Source organism: Elephantulus edwardii, unplaced genomic scaffold (assembly GCF_000299155.1).
Source record: "Elephantulus edwardii isolate Elephantulus edwardi_28Jun2011 unplaced genomic scaffold, EleEdw1.0 scaffold00004, whole genome shotgun sequence".
Taxonomy (NCBI): domain Eukaryota; kingdom Metazoa; phylum Chordata; class Mammalia; order Macroscelidea; family Macroscelididae; genus Elephantulus; species Elephantulus edwardii.
Genome location: NW_006399754.1, coordinates 16,013,174 through 16,029,865, shown reverse-complemented (window position 1 = coordinate 16,029,865; position 16,692 = coordinate 16,013,174). Strand labels below are relative to the sequence as shown.

At 43.6% G+C, this 16,692-nt stretch overlaps 1 protein-coding gene across 1 annotated transcript in view; it reads left to right on the top strand.

Moving 5' to 3' along the window:
- Positions 1-11,760, top strand: part of DNAJC3 (DnaJ (Hsp40) homolog, subfamily C, member 3) — a 56,180-nt gene extending 44,420 nt beyond the window's left edge. Inside the window, exons 10-12 of the mRNA XM_006879625.1 lie at positions 1,953-2,085; positions 4,163-4,311; positions 11,603-11,760. Of these exons, the coding sequence (XP_006879687.1) occupies positions 1,953-2,085; positions 4,163-4,311; positions 11,603-11,760 (440 nt within the window). The remainder of the gene's footprint in view (positions 1-1,952; positions 2,086-4,162; positions 4,312-11,602) is intronic.
- The last annotated feature ends 4,932 nt before the right edge of the window (positions 11,761-16,692 follow it).

Sequence of the window (16,692 nt, the reverse complement as noted above, 5' to 3'; positions counted from 1 at the left end):
GAGAAGGCCCATCTAGTTCCTTTTAAGCAGATGGAGGATTTGAACCACATGCCTTTGGGATTGCAGCAGCTTCTTACCACGATGCCACCAGCGATCTGAGAGAGAGAGAGAGAGAGAGAGAGTGTGTGTGTGTGTGTGTGTGTGTGTGTATAGCATGCATATATATTCTGTATACCTAAAAATAAACGAGGCTCCGTGATCTCCATGCTGTTAGTGGTTTCAGGCTTGCTGCATGACCCACTTTGTTCAAGCTGACGTAACTGAAACCGTTTCCTGTGAGCTGCTGTAAGGACCTTAGTTAATGAACCGAGCTCCTAGTGACCCATCATCCAGCTCTCCAGGAGGAGCACCATCCTGTCAAGGTTGTGGGCTCAGGGTCAGGGCCAGGGCTCTGTGGCTTGGGTCATGGTAATGTTTCTGTATGTGATTTTAATATTTAATATCCCTATAAAGAGGCAGAAAGTAGACAGTGAGGGTAAAAGTTTGGAGGCTCTTTCTCCCTTGCAGTGTTGATGGGTTTTCTGTCTGTCCCTTCACTTTACTTTTGGGGACTTGGTTGACTTTTCTTGATCACTCTTGTGCATAGCACATGGTTTAGACCCTCTTGTGCTTTTCCAAACTGTTTGCGGTGACAGGCCTTGTGAAATACAGCACTGAGTTGTCTACGTGGGGCCTGACCCTGAGCTCACAACCTTGATAGGAGGGCGCTCCTCCTGGAGATGGACGAGGGGTCACTAAGGGCTCAGTTCATGTGTCTGTGTTCAGGCTCACTAAATTTGTTATGCTGCCCGCTCACCTGAATCCACCCAGGCTAAACCCATATCCCCCACCCCAGTTAGCTATTGCCAGAGTTAATCAGCTCCCTTTGTCGACAGTCCTTCACGTGTGTCCAACAATTTATTGTTGGAGGGGTTAAGTCTGTCCTGTGTGACTGGTGGGAGAGGATCCTCGCAGTCGTGTGCCTGGTCTTCCCTGGACGTCAGCCTGTGTCCCTTTGCCCCGTGGTCATCATCATAAACGCCTGTATCACTGGGTTATATATGTGCCAGACGGCACTTTCTGTTATGACTGCAATGTGAACTTTCATCAAGTTTCCTGTCAACAGTATAGGCTTCAGCTCGCCGTCATCAGCATCCCGTCTTGTGTATTGTGGTCTCTTGAGGCCCGCGTGTGTGGCCTGTTTAATTTTCTTTTGAAGCTCTCACCAGGTAAAGTACGTCATGACTACCAAGGTGGTGGTCAACCAGTGACAGTGAGAGCAGCGACAGGAGGCAAGGAAAGAAAGCAATCTGAAAGTGAAACAGAAAGTTATTAAACAAGAAAACAAACAGACCCCAAACCGGGTGCCCTTGGAGGGTCAGTTTTGATTAGCTTCATTGTAGGACAGTGATGAATAACCCCGGTGTTTCCAAGGTGCAGCTGTCACGGAAACAGCCAGCCACGCTTTCTCCTGCAGACTAGCTGGCAGGTGTGGACCGTGGATGGCCTTTGAGGTAACAGCGAGTACAATGACCACAGCACCTTAAAGGTGAATGCTGCTGTTTCCACATAGACGAGTCTGTTAGCTAAGCTTGTAGCATGATGGTCGCACACAGTCTCAAGTCCTGTATATCACAGAAGGTATGGTGGATGTTATGCAATAGATATGTAGCTGTTGAAACCACGAGTGACTGTTTATCCTGGTGGCCACCAGTTCCTTTTGCTTCTTCTCTAAATGTCTAGATCTTCTGAGCTGTGGACCTGAAGCAGCACATGGAGATTACTTTTTACTTTTCTATATCTTAGTGGTGTTAAGACTTGTTGTCCATTTTTATTAAAATACCTTGGAAGTGTGGGGAAGATGAGGTGGGAGGATGGCAGGCAGACAGGCAGACAGATGTGAGTCTGTTGAATAAACGACCTTAGTTTAGCTCTGACTGCCCCTAACAGCGTTATCTAACGTATCTTGACAGCTATTCAGGATTATGAAAGTGCTCAGGAACAAAATGACAACGACCAGGAGATTCGGGAAGGCCTGGAGAAGGCGCAGCGACTCCTCAAACAGTCACAGAAGAGAGATTATTACAAAATCTTGGGAGTAAAAAGGTGAATTCTTGACTTGTATTTAAAATTCACATTGTCATTCTTAATCAGCTTTATTTTAAAGCCAGTCAGTGGCCTTTGTTTCTCTGTTGATTCATTTCCTTTATCTATACAACTTCTGACATACAGATTAGATCCTAACAGTTTTTAACATCAAGAGGCTGGTTTTTCAGCTTGCTTTTCATAATCATTCATTTACATTGTGTTTCATACAGTCATTCATGTAATTAATTACCATTGATGTGTGCCCATAATTACACCATCTTCTCAAGACCCAAGTGACTCTTCTCCATTCCCTCACCTTCCCCCTAATCCACCAACTCAACTCTGTCACCCAGTGATATCTACCCTCCACTTTTCTGTTCCTTCTCCCCTTTCCCTTTTGGCCATTATAACACATCTTACTAGTCATCCTTCTGTTTTTATAGTTACTGGTCTTAGGCAATATTTGTCCTTAATGAGACTGAGTTAGTTCACTCAGCATAATGTTCTTTAGACTCTCTCATGTTATATAATATTTTACAAAATCATTGCTCCTTAGTGCTGCGTAGTATTCCTTTATGGGCATGGACCACAATTTTTTATTCCATTCATTTGTTAAGGGACATTTGGGCTGTTGCTGTGAACGTAGGTGTACAGACCTCCGTTTGTGTCTCAGTTCTAAGTTCCTTGGTTATATTCCTAGCAGTGCTACAGCTAGGTCATGTGGGATATCTGTGATCAGCTTTTTGAGGAGATGATGATGCTATTTTTATATATTTCATCCAAATTTCATTGTTACAGACCAGTAATGCAGTGATGTAATTAGTAGGTGGTGACAGAGAGATATGGTAGCATGACTAAGTCATAAACCTAGATTTATTTTTTTTCTTTTTTGAGATTCTTTAATGTTTTCTGAATGAGATTCGGAAATTTAAACAAGGTTTACATTTTGGTCCAGACTCTCATGAAAAAAACCAAAACTGGTATTAAAGTCTCTGCTTCTTCGGTTAAATCTTTTACTTCTTTGTTAGGAGATAAAACATCCTTTTCTTGAGAATTCTGATATTTTCAGCCTCAAAAGGAATATTAAGAAGATATTTGATTGCTTTCTGCCTCAAAAGGTTAATTAATATCACTGAAGATACTTTGAATATTGACTTTTCCATTTTTTTTATTAATTTTAATAAACATTTACATTTTGGATTTCCATTTATTCATTGCCACACTTTTCTCCCTGCCCACCCCTCCCCACCAGTTTGCTCCCCTCTCTGAAAAGAAAAAGAAAAAAAATCCCTTCATTGGTATACAATTCCCCCTCCCTTCCCCCCCCCACCCCGAGTACACTTCTCTATGTAACCTTAATTCTGGTAAAACCTAGATTTTAAGAATAACACTGAGGTGGTGGTGGTTGTGGTGAGTGCCTTCGAGTTGAGCATGATTCTTAGCGGCCCTATGAACCAAGGCCTGAAATACTAAGATGGAAGTAAGCTTTTTCGACAAGGGTAAATGCATATGAGAGGATGAGTGAAAAAAAAACCCCAAAACCCAAAATAATAAGCCTACACCTTTCTTTAGGTTTAAAAGTAAAGTAACACTTTCAGAGTTAAGAATATAGAGGTTTTTACTTATTCAGCATATGTGTTTTTGGAAGATCCCTAATCATATGGAACACAGTTTTTCCAATAAAAAGCCCGACACTTTGTTTTTATTAAGTAGACTAATCCAAAAGCAAATTGCAAATTGAAGTCAGAGTATTTTCAAAAAAGAAAATGGCTGTCCATGCCAAGAGTTTAGCTGTAATAGCTTGGAAATCCAGAAAGTTTAGAAATTGTTTCATGTATTTTTATGGTTTTCTTTAATCTAAACGGCAGCTTAAAATACTTTAATTAATACCCAGATGCCCACCTTAGAGCTGAGTGTCTCAGAAGCCCTGCCAGTTTCAGTGATGATCAACACTTTATGTTGAATGTTGGGTGTGTGACACCATGGAGAGGGTTGGGTGGAACCAGCGGTTTAGGTGCTGCCTGGGTCTTCACGGAGACTGTTGTAGGATACTGGATATCTCTTTAAGTAATGATTATTATTTTATCCCCTTCAGAAATGCCAAAAAGCAAGAAATTATCAAAGCATACAGAAAATTAGCAATGCAGTGGCATCCAGATAACTTCCAGAATGAAGAAGAAAAGAAGAAAGCTGAGAAAAAGTTCATCGACATAGCTGCCGCTAAAGAAGTCCTCTCTGACCCAGGTTCGTTGTCCTTCACGTGTGTCAGGGGCCTCCGGTGGCCTGGCCCGCAGGGAGCCTCACTGCCCACCCAGAGTCGGTGCCTGTGGCAGTCAGTCTGCATCCGTCAGCAGCCCCTGCAGAAAGATGGACAGTGTCTTTCCATGTGATTTCCGGGCTCGGAAACCTGGGGGTGGGCCAGTGATGTGTGGGTCCCAGCTGGATGACGGTGGGAGACCGAGTGTGCTTCTGTCCTCTTAAAACAGAGGAGCTGGTCATGGCGATGCCGTCGAGCGTGTCCCTCTAGCCCAGTCCAGAACCCATGATGGTGGGAGTTGGTGGTCTGGAGGCCCACTCAGGAACCGGAACTCGGCCTGTCTGTGAAACTTTCTTACTTCAATGAGAGAGAGAGAGAGACAGGCAGACAGAGAGAGATATGTCCTGAGAGAGAGAGAGAGATGTCCTGAGAGAGAGAGAGATGTCCTGTTTTTCTAAATCCCCAGGTCAGTGATGATTCCTGTTTACCTGGCTTAGGGGTTTGACTGAGGAGCCCTGGATGTGAGGCTGCAGTGTGCAGTGGTGGGAGGTGAGCCTCGTGGCCAGGGCCTGGCCACCCTGCCTGACACACACATGGCCTGGGCAGGAGAGACTAAGGCAGAGGAATTAGGCTGTGCTGGCCAGTGCTCAGATTTGCAGATCGTGGTAAGCTGCTGTCTTTTGCTGCTTGGTGGCTTGCCTCAGTGATAGGAACAGAAACTATGGCTTGAGCTAAACTAATTCAGCAAAGTAGAAGGAAATCAGGCTTTATATCCATTTGGCAAATCTGTTCTGGATGCCTGCTTATACTGTGAAAGTGAAGTGATAAGATCCTTTATAGTGTAGTGTGGAAGGCGGACGGACAGCAGGATACATACTGTCACACACACCCTCCCCAACACCCACTCCAGTGTCGACAACATCCGTCAGACAGTTTTCGTACCTGAAAGAAGCTGTGTGTGCCGTGCAGAACAGATGTGGGGCAGCTGTCGCTAACAAGGGGCCAGGCATCATCAGAGGTTGACTTTTGAGCTGAGTCTTAAGGGACAAGGATCTGAGCGCCAGGTGAGGGGCTGACAATGGCAGAGTGACAGAGGCACACACTTCAGTGAAAACTGCGGCTTCTCAGGGGACCGGAGGAGAAGGGTGCACATGTGACAGCAGGAGAGGCAGCAGACAGGAGAGGAGATGGGAAGAGCTGAGGCCATGAACTTCACACAGCAACCTCAAGGCGGCTGGATTTCTTTGTGAGGGATGAGTTTCCGAGCTGAGGTTGGACTTTAGGTGAGTTAGTCTGACAGCAGCACAGAGGTGCACTGAGGGGCAGGACTGGGAGTGGGAGCAGTGAAGCTCTTTCAGAGGCTAGTGCGGTCTGTAGACAGAAGCATGCGTAACCGGGACCAGGGCAGGGGAGCTGGGACTGTGTTACTGATCGAGGAGGTTGAGCCTCTAAGAACTTTGTAAAGGATACTGAGAATGAGTTGTCACGGAGGAGCACAGTTCAACAGTAAGAAGTTCCAAAGCTGTAGATGGTTTTGAGGGAGCTCAGGTGGCCTGGTAGTAAGGTGCTGCACTGCCAGCCCAGCGGTGTATGTGGTTCACATCCACCAGCTGCTCCAGAGAAGAACGATGGATAATCTCCTCCCGTGCAGTTAACTGCCTCTGAACACCCTCTGGAGGGTCAGCTGTGGGTCAGTTCCTGCTAGACGACACTTAGCAGTAAGATGGCTGTGAGCTTCTGGTGATTGAGTTAGATGACAGTAGCATTCGCTGAGATACGGAACCAGAAAGAGGAGTGCATTTGAAGGAAGATCATGAATTAGTTGGGATAATTGGCATCTAGTTACCTCTGAAATCCAGGCAGTCCCTGATCTAGGATGATCCAAACTGTGGTTTGGTGGTGTGTTTTTTTTTTAATACATCTTATCATTTGCAGTGTGATTTGTTGATGTCATCAGTCTCAGATGTTCACTTGCAGGTGTTCAAAAACAAAGATCCTACTTAGAAGAGATTGATCAGTGCAGGCCTGAAGCGTGCCCAGGCTGGCGTGGGCCTGTGCATTCTGCAGGGTTTGCGGGAGCACCGTGGAAAAAGGTCTGAGGCCTTGCCCTGAACCACCCACAGGGCACGGTTAAAGACATTTCAGACAACACAAAACAAAGGTACTGACAATAAAAGGCATTAATATTGAACGGACTTCACAATGTAGTCAGTAGAATAAAACAGATTCGCCAGTCAGGGACGGCCTGTATATTGTTAAGAACTGTGGTCTGAGTCTAACTGTACGACAACATTAAGGAGGCATCAGTTTAATGGAGGCTGGAAGACATCAGACTCCTGGGTGAGACAAAAGGAGCTTCTGACGTCCACCACAGCCAGCAGCAGGAGCATGTGCTTATTTCCTGAGCCCTCCAAGTCCGGGTAGGTGCTGCGGTGCCAGGTGGCTGGTTGCCTTACAGAACCCTGAGCTTGGGGAGCTCCCGTTTCCCGGAGAAGCATGCCTGCCTTTACACCAAAGGGAAACACTTGATAGTCGTAAGCACATCTGCCTCTTGCTATGGCAAGTGACAGGACTATTCATTCCCCAGGATTATTAGCTCTGTAAAGATCTATGGAAAGGTAGTTTGGAACAAAAGGGTAATTGGTACTTCACTTTTTTTTTTAACTTTTAATCAACAAACAAGAAAGATGCACAATCTGTTTCCTGCCCCAAATAATGCCCACTCATTTACTCACCCTTTCAGTACCGGGAATGTCATGGAGACAATCCCAGTGAATACAAATTACTGCTTGATGCAAACTCGTGCTACAAGCAGCACTTGAGTCCGTTTCATTTACTTTCCCTCCTTTTATGACCATCTTGACCAGTGTTTAGGTCTGATGGGAAAGGGATCTGGAGGTTGGCACTTCACTTTTAAGATCTGCAGGAATGCGCAAGACCCTAGACACTCCTGAGCATTTATGCATAGTGTGTGTACTAGGTCACTGTATTAAAATTGGAAATCCCCAAACGTTTTCAGCCACAGGGGAAACGGGTAGAGGATTTTGAGCCTGGACCATGTTCATGTTAAAGATTTTGCTAAGTAGTAGGAGAGGCTGGATTGGAACACAAGCCTTTCTTAGAAAAATAGACTCTTCTGCATTTTGGATACAGAATTATAGTGCTGAATTACCATAAGTCAGCATTTCATAAAATGTGGGCCCCATGTGTCTCCGATGACCTGGAATCCACTGCATGTTGTTGGCCGAGGCAGTCAGTAAGGGGTCGGGGCCAGGAGACTGTGACCAAGCTCCCAGGTGATTGATTTCTCATGTCCACAGCCTTGGAGCAGCAGTTCTGGGTTGTTGGAAGAAGAGCATTGCGGTGTCTGTAATACTGGGAAGTACTTGCCTGTGGCCACCCTTTCCCCCTCTACATTTTTTATTGTGTTTTTGATGAAGGCGTATTCAGTTTAGGCTCCCATTCAACAATTTCTACAAAAATTATTCAGTGACACAGGTTATTCTTTATAATGCGTTCTAGTTATTTGGTTTCCATAAATCTGGTTTCCTTGCTCCCATACAATCTCAGTTTTACGGTAGTTGATGACTGTCTGGTCTCATATAGGTAACTTTAAGGAACGTGGTATTTAGAGGTGATTGTCATTGTTTAGGGAGACGGTCTGTCATGTGTGCCCTCGGCTTTGTTTTGGTTGAAGGCTTGAAGAGTATCTTGGGGAGTCCTCTGTCCTCAGGCAGTCTGACAAGTCTGGTTTTGCTTGTAAGGGATTTGAGGTTCTGTTCCACACTTTCCTCCCGTTCTGTGAGGGCCATTCTGTTGAGGCGTGGCCTCGTGAGAGCTGTTGGTCGTGGTAGCTGGGGACTCTTCGTCCTGTACTTCAATGTCTGCCAGTCTAGTCTCTGGTCCCTTCTTTTTGTTTTCCTCTGCACTGAGTAGAGACCAATACTTCTACCTTAGACAGCGACCTCTAAGCTTTCAAGACCCCAGATACTGTGCACCACGTGGGGACGTGGCATATAATTATGCCCGGTGTGCCATGATGGGTCCCAGTCCTTCCAGGAGTCAATTCAGTGAGGTGTCTGTATCTGTTCTCCACCTCGTGTGTTGATATATAGGAGTATCTTACAGAACAAGGCTTCTTTATGAGACTGTTAACTGCACAATCTTAAGGTTAGATTTGATTCTCAAGATTTTTATGTCCTAATTTTTGCCGAAATACTTACCGTAAATTAATACTAAATCCTTTTTGTTGCCTTCTATTATTAGATATTAACAATGACTAAATGCAAATGTAACTATTTAACATAATCCATAACTACTGCAATACACCAGGCTTCTATAGTGAAAATGCAAAGCTAAATGTGACACCTTACATTATACACAGGGCATTCTCTTCCTGCTAAACTGTTAACAATTTATCTTTGTGGTGCTTACCTGTAGGGTTTTTATTCACTTTTACTGTTGTACCCTCAAGGGGGGACCAGTCCTTGGAGAGGGTTGAGGGACAGCGCAGGAGAGGAAGACCCTCTATGAGGTGGATTGATTCAGTGACGGGGTAATCGGGGCGGTTGTATCAGAGGCAATGCGATTGGCACAGGATAGAGCAGGGTTTAGGGCTGTTGTACATGGGGTCGCTATGAGTTGCTGGCGACTTGATGGCACATAACAACAACAACCCTCAAGTCAGAACTGACCCATAGTTGACCCTCCAGCAGTTTGTCAGAGGCAGTAAATCCTACTGGACACTGCCCATCTTTCTCCTGTGGAGTAGCTGGTGGGTGCAAAGTGAGTATCTTTTTTAGTCACTAGGCAATCTCTTTTTACCCGATCCCTTTCAGGTGTGTGAATTTGTACAATATCTCTTCTGAGATAATTATGTTCAGTTCTTTTCTTTCTCTGCTGCTCTTTTAGTTGTCTTTTCTTGTAATTTCTTAATGTAGGTTAATTGTGTATTTAAGGGAAGGTGAAAAATAAGTGTTATTGTAATACTTAAGTAAAAACCTATTTCAAAATCCCAGTAAGAAAAAAATATAATGATGAAAAGCAAAAACTGAAAATTCTCCCCATGTTTAACATGGTTGAACTTATCAAAATTAACTCTGAACATACGTAGAACTAAGAGACCCTGACCTGTGTCTTTACCAACATAGGATCAGCTGTATTATACATGCTGTTTTCAGTTTGCTGCTGTCAGGTGGCATTGAACTGACGCCGCCGCACAGCGGCCCTGAGGAGAACAGATGTGGCCCTCGTCCTGGCCTGCATCGTCTTCACCCTGCCATGCTCACGCTCGTTTTTGTGGTTACCACCAGTCCATCTCACTGAGGCATCTTCTGTCTGCCTTTTCCAGCATGATGGCCTTTCCCAAGGATGGGCTTCTCCGGAAAACATGGCCGCAGTGTGTGAGATGGTGTTTCACCATCCTTACCTCTAAGGAGCACTCAAGTTACTCTGCCTTCCAGACAGATTTGCTTGTTCTTTTGGTTGTCCATGAGACACTGAGTACTCTTCTAGAACACCCTAGTTCAAAGGCCTTTATTCTTCTTTGGTCTTTCTTAGTCATTGCCCAGCTTTCATGCCGTACTCACATGGCCGAAGTTAGGCACACCTTAGTCTTTAAACTGACATCATTACTCGTTAGCACTTTAACGAGGTCCTTGACAGCAGAGTTCCCTAATACAACATGCCTTGGTTTCTTTTTTTCTTTTTTTAAATTTTTATTGTCTTATTTTTTACGTGTACCATCAAATCAGATCTGACTGGTACAGGAGGAGATTGCCCCCTCCTTCTCCAGCAAAGCATCTGGTGGATTTAAACCGCGTACCTCTGGGATTGCACTGCAGCGTCTTGCCGCTAGGCCACCAGAGCTCCCTATGCCTTGTTTTCTTGATGGCTACTACCATGGGTGTCGATAGTGGATCAGTCTTTTTCCATCTCTCCATCTATCGTGAGGCTGCATACTGGTGCTGTGCTGAGGATTTTTCTTTTTTTAAATTAATTTTAATGAACATTTACAGAGACTTTAGATTTTCATTCATTCATTGCTGCATTTTTCCGACCCCCCCCGCCCCAGTTTGCTCTTCTCTTTGAAAAGTAAAAGTAAAATTCTTTCATTGGTATACAATCCCCCCTCCCCAACCCCGAGCACTCCACTACGCAGCCTTCATTCTGGACTCTTGTCATGAACACAATACCCCATCATATATCACTTGTAAACTGTTTTCTCCATCATCTGTTTCAATGCAGTATACATAATTTATCCCATCTTTGTCAGTCTCCCCCTAACCCTGATGTCAGTCCCACTTTACAACAGTGGCATGGTGCAGTATTTGTCCTTTTGTGACTGATATACTTCACTTAGCATAATGTCCTCCAGGGTTACCCATTTTGAATAATATTGCATGAGTTCCTTGTTGTTTTTTTTTTAATGCAGCATAGTATTCCATTGTGTGAATATACTAGAGCTGCTCTATCCATTTGTTTGTGGATGGCGTTTTTTTTTCTTGATGTTGAGATATAATCCAATTGAAGGCTATAGTTTTTTAGCCTTTTTAATCTTTTTTAGTAAGTGTCTTTTTTGTTTTCTTTTTTTATTATTAAATTTTATTACTTTTAATGAACATTTACAGAGATTTGGGGTTTTCATTCATTCATTGTTGCACTATTTTCTCTACCCTCCTCCCCAGTTCATTCTTCTTTTTTTTTTTTTTTTAAGTAAGTGTCTTAAATCGCCACATTCTGTTATTTAATGTAAGATTTCCTTAAAATCTGTTACCATAATTATCAGTTGTAGGTGAGTGATACACATTTAAATTTATTCTCCTGTTTCATTAACATTTTCTGCATGTTGTTATATACCACTGAGTTGGGACGGAGATCGCATGCCTTTCTCCTATGGAGAAGCTGGTGGATTTGAACCATGAACCTTTGGGTTGGCAATGCAGCTCCTTGCCGCTAGGCCACCAGAGTGCTCTTTCACCCACACTATTGCCAATTTCTCTAATTTTTAAAAATAAACAATGAATGTTTCATTATTTAAAGTTACGTGGGATGATGAAAAGGAAATTTACCCAGTTGCCATACTGTGAAATTGTATTCTGCCTCCTAAGATGTGCTCTGTAGTTCTGTTCAGACTAAAAGCTGGGGCAGTCAACAGACTTGATCTCAGTGGTTGGGGCTGGGCCGAGACACATCCGAAGCCCACCTCCCTGCAAAGCCGAGGGCTCCTGCATACACTTCTCTTCAAACGGGGTCTTAACTTGCTGATTTCTTTTTTAGAAATGAGGAAAAAGTTTGATGACGGAGAAGACCCTCTGGATGCAGAGAGCCAACAAGGCGGTGGCGGTAACCCTTTCCACAGAAGCTGGAACTCGTGGCAGGGATTCAATCCCTTCACCTCAGGCGGACCCTTTCAATTTAAATTCCACTTCAATTAAACCAACTGTTTTTCTGCTCTTCAGTAATTTTTCCTTTTTATTAATTATTATTATTTTTTAAAGATTAAAAACAAACTTTGTTTCAGGATCCTAAAGAAAAACAAAAATTCAAATCTTTCTGTTGTCCATAACCAAAGAGTTCACAATCTGTTTTGACCCATTTTAAACTTGAGATTGCTGGGCTGGCGTGGGCCGGGGAGCACAGGATCGTTCTTGTTGCTGACGGCGGTGTGTGAACGTTTCTGGAGGTCTGGAGAAGCGGGCTCTGCTGTGCAAGTGCTCACACACACGGGAGCGTGCCGAGCTGCTCTTCACAGACGCGCGTGGTATGTTGGTGCCCACAGGCGTGGGGCAGTGCCGTGGACCGCGTGGACGTGGGCCACAGGTGGGCCACAGGTCTGTATTCGGGGACAGGACGTCTTGCGCTCTCTGTCCTCAGGTCAGTCAGCCCAGCCATTTGCAAATACCTGCAAGTTACTGAGCCTCTTTTCATCTGCATGTGTTTACATGTTTATTGGGATTCACATGGTTGGCATTAAAAAGGGGAGAAGAATCCTGTTCCCAAATATTAGTGGATATATTTTAATGCTTCTTCTGTCAGTAATCCTGAAAACCACTGCATAGGATTAAACTGTAAGAACCTACAGGCCCCTCTGTGTTAAACACGCAAAATTAAGTGAAGGAGAAGACATAAAACCGTTTCCGACATTGGTGTTACTGAGAAGCCTCTTTCTGGAGAAGTCCCGAGCTGTGCTGTAGATTTTCTGTAGGATGCTGGTCACATGTGCCAGCCAGCAGACAAAGCCTGTTCCCACCTCGACAGGCAGCTTCTCCTCCCACCAGGCCGCTCGCAGGCTGCAGGGAGTCCCTCACTGATGGACTTGCTTGCTGCAGGTATAAACAGGGTCCTCTGACAGACCTCACACTTCTGTGTGAAAAAAGAAACACGAAAAATGGAGATTTGCACAGTACAGGAGATTTCCACTCTCATTTCATTAAGTGCATCTTCTCTCGGGCTACTTTTTCTCACATTTCAAAAAATTAACTCTTGAGTCAGTATACTGGACCTTTTTTTTGGTTTTCTTCCCTAATCAAGAGGGTCCAGTGAACCTTTATGGAACTTGTTGATGCTGATTTTAAAATCCAAGAGCATAACTTTAGCCTCAGAACATTCTGAAGCATTTTAAATAGTGCAGGGTCATATATATAAATATATATGTAAATGTATATAAATAAAGCCTTGAATCCGTTGTGGCGGCCTCCGGGCCACTGATGCTCACAGCAGCCAAGCAGTATCTTTTTCTCCAAACTGAGAAAAGTCATCCTGAAACAGGATTTTTTTTTACTTATTTTAACTGAGAGAAACAATTTTTCTAGTTAAGTTGAATGAGAATCTTTTTCATTGTTTTCAAAATATAATGTCATCACATTTCATCTTGTGTTAATGTTCAAAAATTCAAGCAGGTATGGAAATGTTTAAACCAAATTCATTTTTGTCTATTCTAATCTTATGATTTCACTCATTATATGACATTATCTGCTTCTCTGGCACATGATTACATGAGAGTGTCAGCGATGGCTTCTGTCTGTTTTCAAAAGGAAAAATTTTCACATGGAACGAAAGACTGTATCACCTCACCTGTACTGTCTTTGGACTGTAAATCCACCAACACCAAGGACCTGGGAGATGGGTGACACTGGGTGTCTGAGGGCTGGACCACCAAGGACCTGGGAGATGGCGTGACTGCAAGAGCCTAAGGGCTGGACACGTGCCTTGGACGCAAGCTCCCAGCCAACATGCTGTCATGAGAAGTTTTGTCCCTTCATTTGCAACAACCAAGATTCCAAAGTTTCTCTGGATTAGTATCCTTTAGTCAACGGCTGTGTGCGGACAGTGGTTTTCAGAGCAGAGGGGAGAAGCCGCGGTGCCAAGTGTCCATTCTGTTGAGGAAAGTGAATCCGCTGGAGTCTGTTTTCTGCCAGTTTATGAAGAAAATGATAAGCTGCAGGTGCCAAGTGACCCCTGTGAATCTTTCATGAAAAGTCAGGTCTCAGAGGGGACCTCTTCCTCACCTTCACTGATTCAGTCCTTCAACACTCCCTCCACCATGGGGAGTATCATTGACTGGTCTGTACCTTGTGAATAGTTTCCATAGCAGAAAGTATTAAACACGCCAGCCTCCAGATGAGGTGAAAAGTCTATGAGACAATTCATCCCCCAATTCTGAAAACTTTCTTGCCATGAAAAAGGAAACCAGAAAAGCCCATCTCATCATAAATAAAGCTTACAACAATTTCACTGGTTTACTAAAGTGAATTGGATGTAATAACAATTTTAAAAATACCTTTCTCTTTAGTCAGTATTAATATCTCTTTTCAATATCAGTATGAAAACAAATTTATGGACTTTGATAATGGAATCTAAAAACTATCTGATTTTTTTAAAGATGAAAAATACTACTAATAACCAAGTAGATATAAAGCTAATAGAATCACATTTGAAATTGACATCCTTTTATATTCATGGCAGGAATGGACAATTTTCCTTAAAGGCGTGAAATGTGTCAAAGGTCTTATTTGACGTTTACCAGGAGGAAAGGTGCCTTCCGTTAGAAATGGCTCATTATCCAGCTTTGTGTTCGAGCTGGTGGTTTACCAGGGCCGGGCTCCGTAGACGGGTCTGGCAGGAAGACCCCACTGAGGACAGTCACTGGGGGGGACTGAAGAAGCTCATGTAACACCACTGTCTACGCTTTCACATTTATAAGGACAGAGGACGGCAAATGTTAACTTGTCAACAACATGTATCTTTATTTTAAATCAGATCATTCCTTTTTTTTTGTTATTGACAGAGTTTATTCTGTTATTTTAAACGATGATGTTCATAGATGGGGTAATTTTTTCTTTTAATAATGGATGGTCTCATTTATTGAATGATTGAAGAGTTAAACTAGCCACTGCGTGGCTTTCTGTATAGTAATAGGTTTATTGCATTTATCTGTAATGGAACCTCTTACCTGCAGTGGGAAGCAGAGATTGGAGGAGGTAAAAACTGGAGCTATTTGATAAATAAAACTATTACTCCTATGGTACAACTGTAGTTTGTGTTGAATGAGACAACATAAGTAACTTAATCCACCTCAATTAGTGTTTTAATAGAAAAGGAAGCTAAAATTAACCCATGTGGGTCTTAGACAGGTCTCCACATATGGGTACTATTTTTATGCCCATGTATTTTCACATTTAATAAAACTATTTATGGTCATACCAGTACTTTTTTCCTTTGATTCCTTTTCTGAGAAGTCCACTTTCCACCTTGGAAGTCTATGGTCAACCTTTGCTTTGCACTGAGTGAGTGAATGAGGAGACAGAAGGGCTCCTTGTTTCTAAAACGGGTTGAAAGGGAAGGTCAGAGCACAAGACAGCTGTCCCAGGTAAACAAAGCTAGTGTCGCTACCTCCAAATAGCTAGGACAGCTTGATTAAGAGGTAAGCAATTTGAATACTATTAAAACTTAACACTTAAATTGGCTCTGCATACTTCATCTGTTTCAGTTAAAGTACACAGGTGTGTGTGTGCGCACAGGTGTTCACTATCTCAGTCAAGTTTTTAACTATACAGAACACTGTCGGTCTGGCTTCTCTATTATATGGTCTATATAACCTGAGAGTAACTAAACTTGTTAGAAGTTTCAGAAAGCTCAGTTTCTTAGTTACCTGGTGATTACAAACTACCCAGAGTGTGCGGCTTTAGAGAAGAGAACGTGACTTACAGTTCAGCAGACCAGCATCTGGATTCGGTGTGGCTCTGGGGAAGCCTCCCAGCTTCAGTGGCCAGGAATCCATGCGGCTTCTGGATTTGCAGACGCATCTGCCAGAAGGTCTCCTCACACATGCGTCTGTTCTGTTTTGTAACTCGGGTGTGACTAGGTTTAGGACCCAGCCTTCTGTGGTATGATCACATTAACAAGGGAGAGCCTCCTTCCAAAGAGGACCACGGGGACAGATGACAAAGTCTTAGGTTTTCAGTACATATGTTTGGGGTGGGAGGAGGAGAAATTCCACAGCACTCGTCAGACTCTTACATCCAAAGCCATTTACCCTATCATGTCATCCATTAGACTCTAAACCTGTTCCAGTATTAACATCAAAATATCATCTTCTGAATTATCTAAATCAAAGTTTAATCCTCCTAAGGCAAAATCCCGCTTTACCCTTGTGAAGCCTAGCCCAGTATTGGTCTCAAAGTATAATGGTAATGTAGGCATAAAGTAGACTTTTCCACTCCAAATGGGAGAAATTGGAAGGGAAAGAGAGGTCATAGAAACCAAGTCAACAAGCCACCAGGGAAAATGTCTTTCTAAAGGCTTGAAATGTTGGCACTACTGAGTTGCCAAGCCACCTTGCCCTATCCCATGCTTTGTCAGGGTCTCCAATGTTGTTCTAGTAACTGTCATCCCATCTCACTGAGGTTCATCCTCATTTGCTAACTCTATCTGTCCCAGCATAAGGTCTGTTTCAAAGGACTGGCCTCTCCCGACATCACACCCTGTGACTGGGAGACAAGGTCTATCTAACCTTCTCTCTCAGCTCTCTGGTTGCACATCCTCCCGGGACAAATGTGTTCCTTGGCATCTGTGGGATATTCAGTACTTTTCCCCAACTCTACAATTAGAGGGTCAAGGACTTCAGCCTTCAGTATGGACTGAGGCTCAATGTCAAGAAGACAAAGATTCTCACCACTGGACCAATTGGTAGCATCAGGATGGATGGCGAAGAGATTGAGATTGTTCACAGCTTTGGTTTGCTCGGCTCCACGGTCAACACTCTTGGCACCAGCAGCCAGGAAATCAAAAAACGTATTGCGATGGGAAAGTCTGCGGTTAAGGACCTCTCTAAAGTACTGAAGAGCAACAGTGTCTCTTTGGAGACA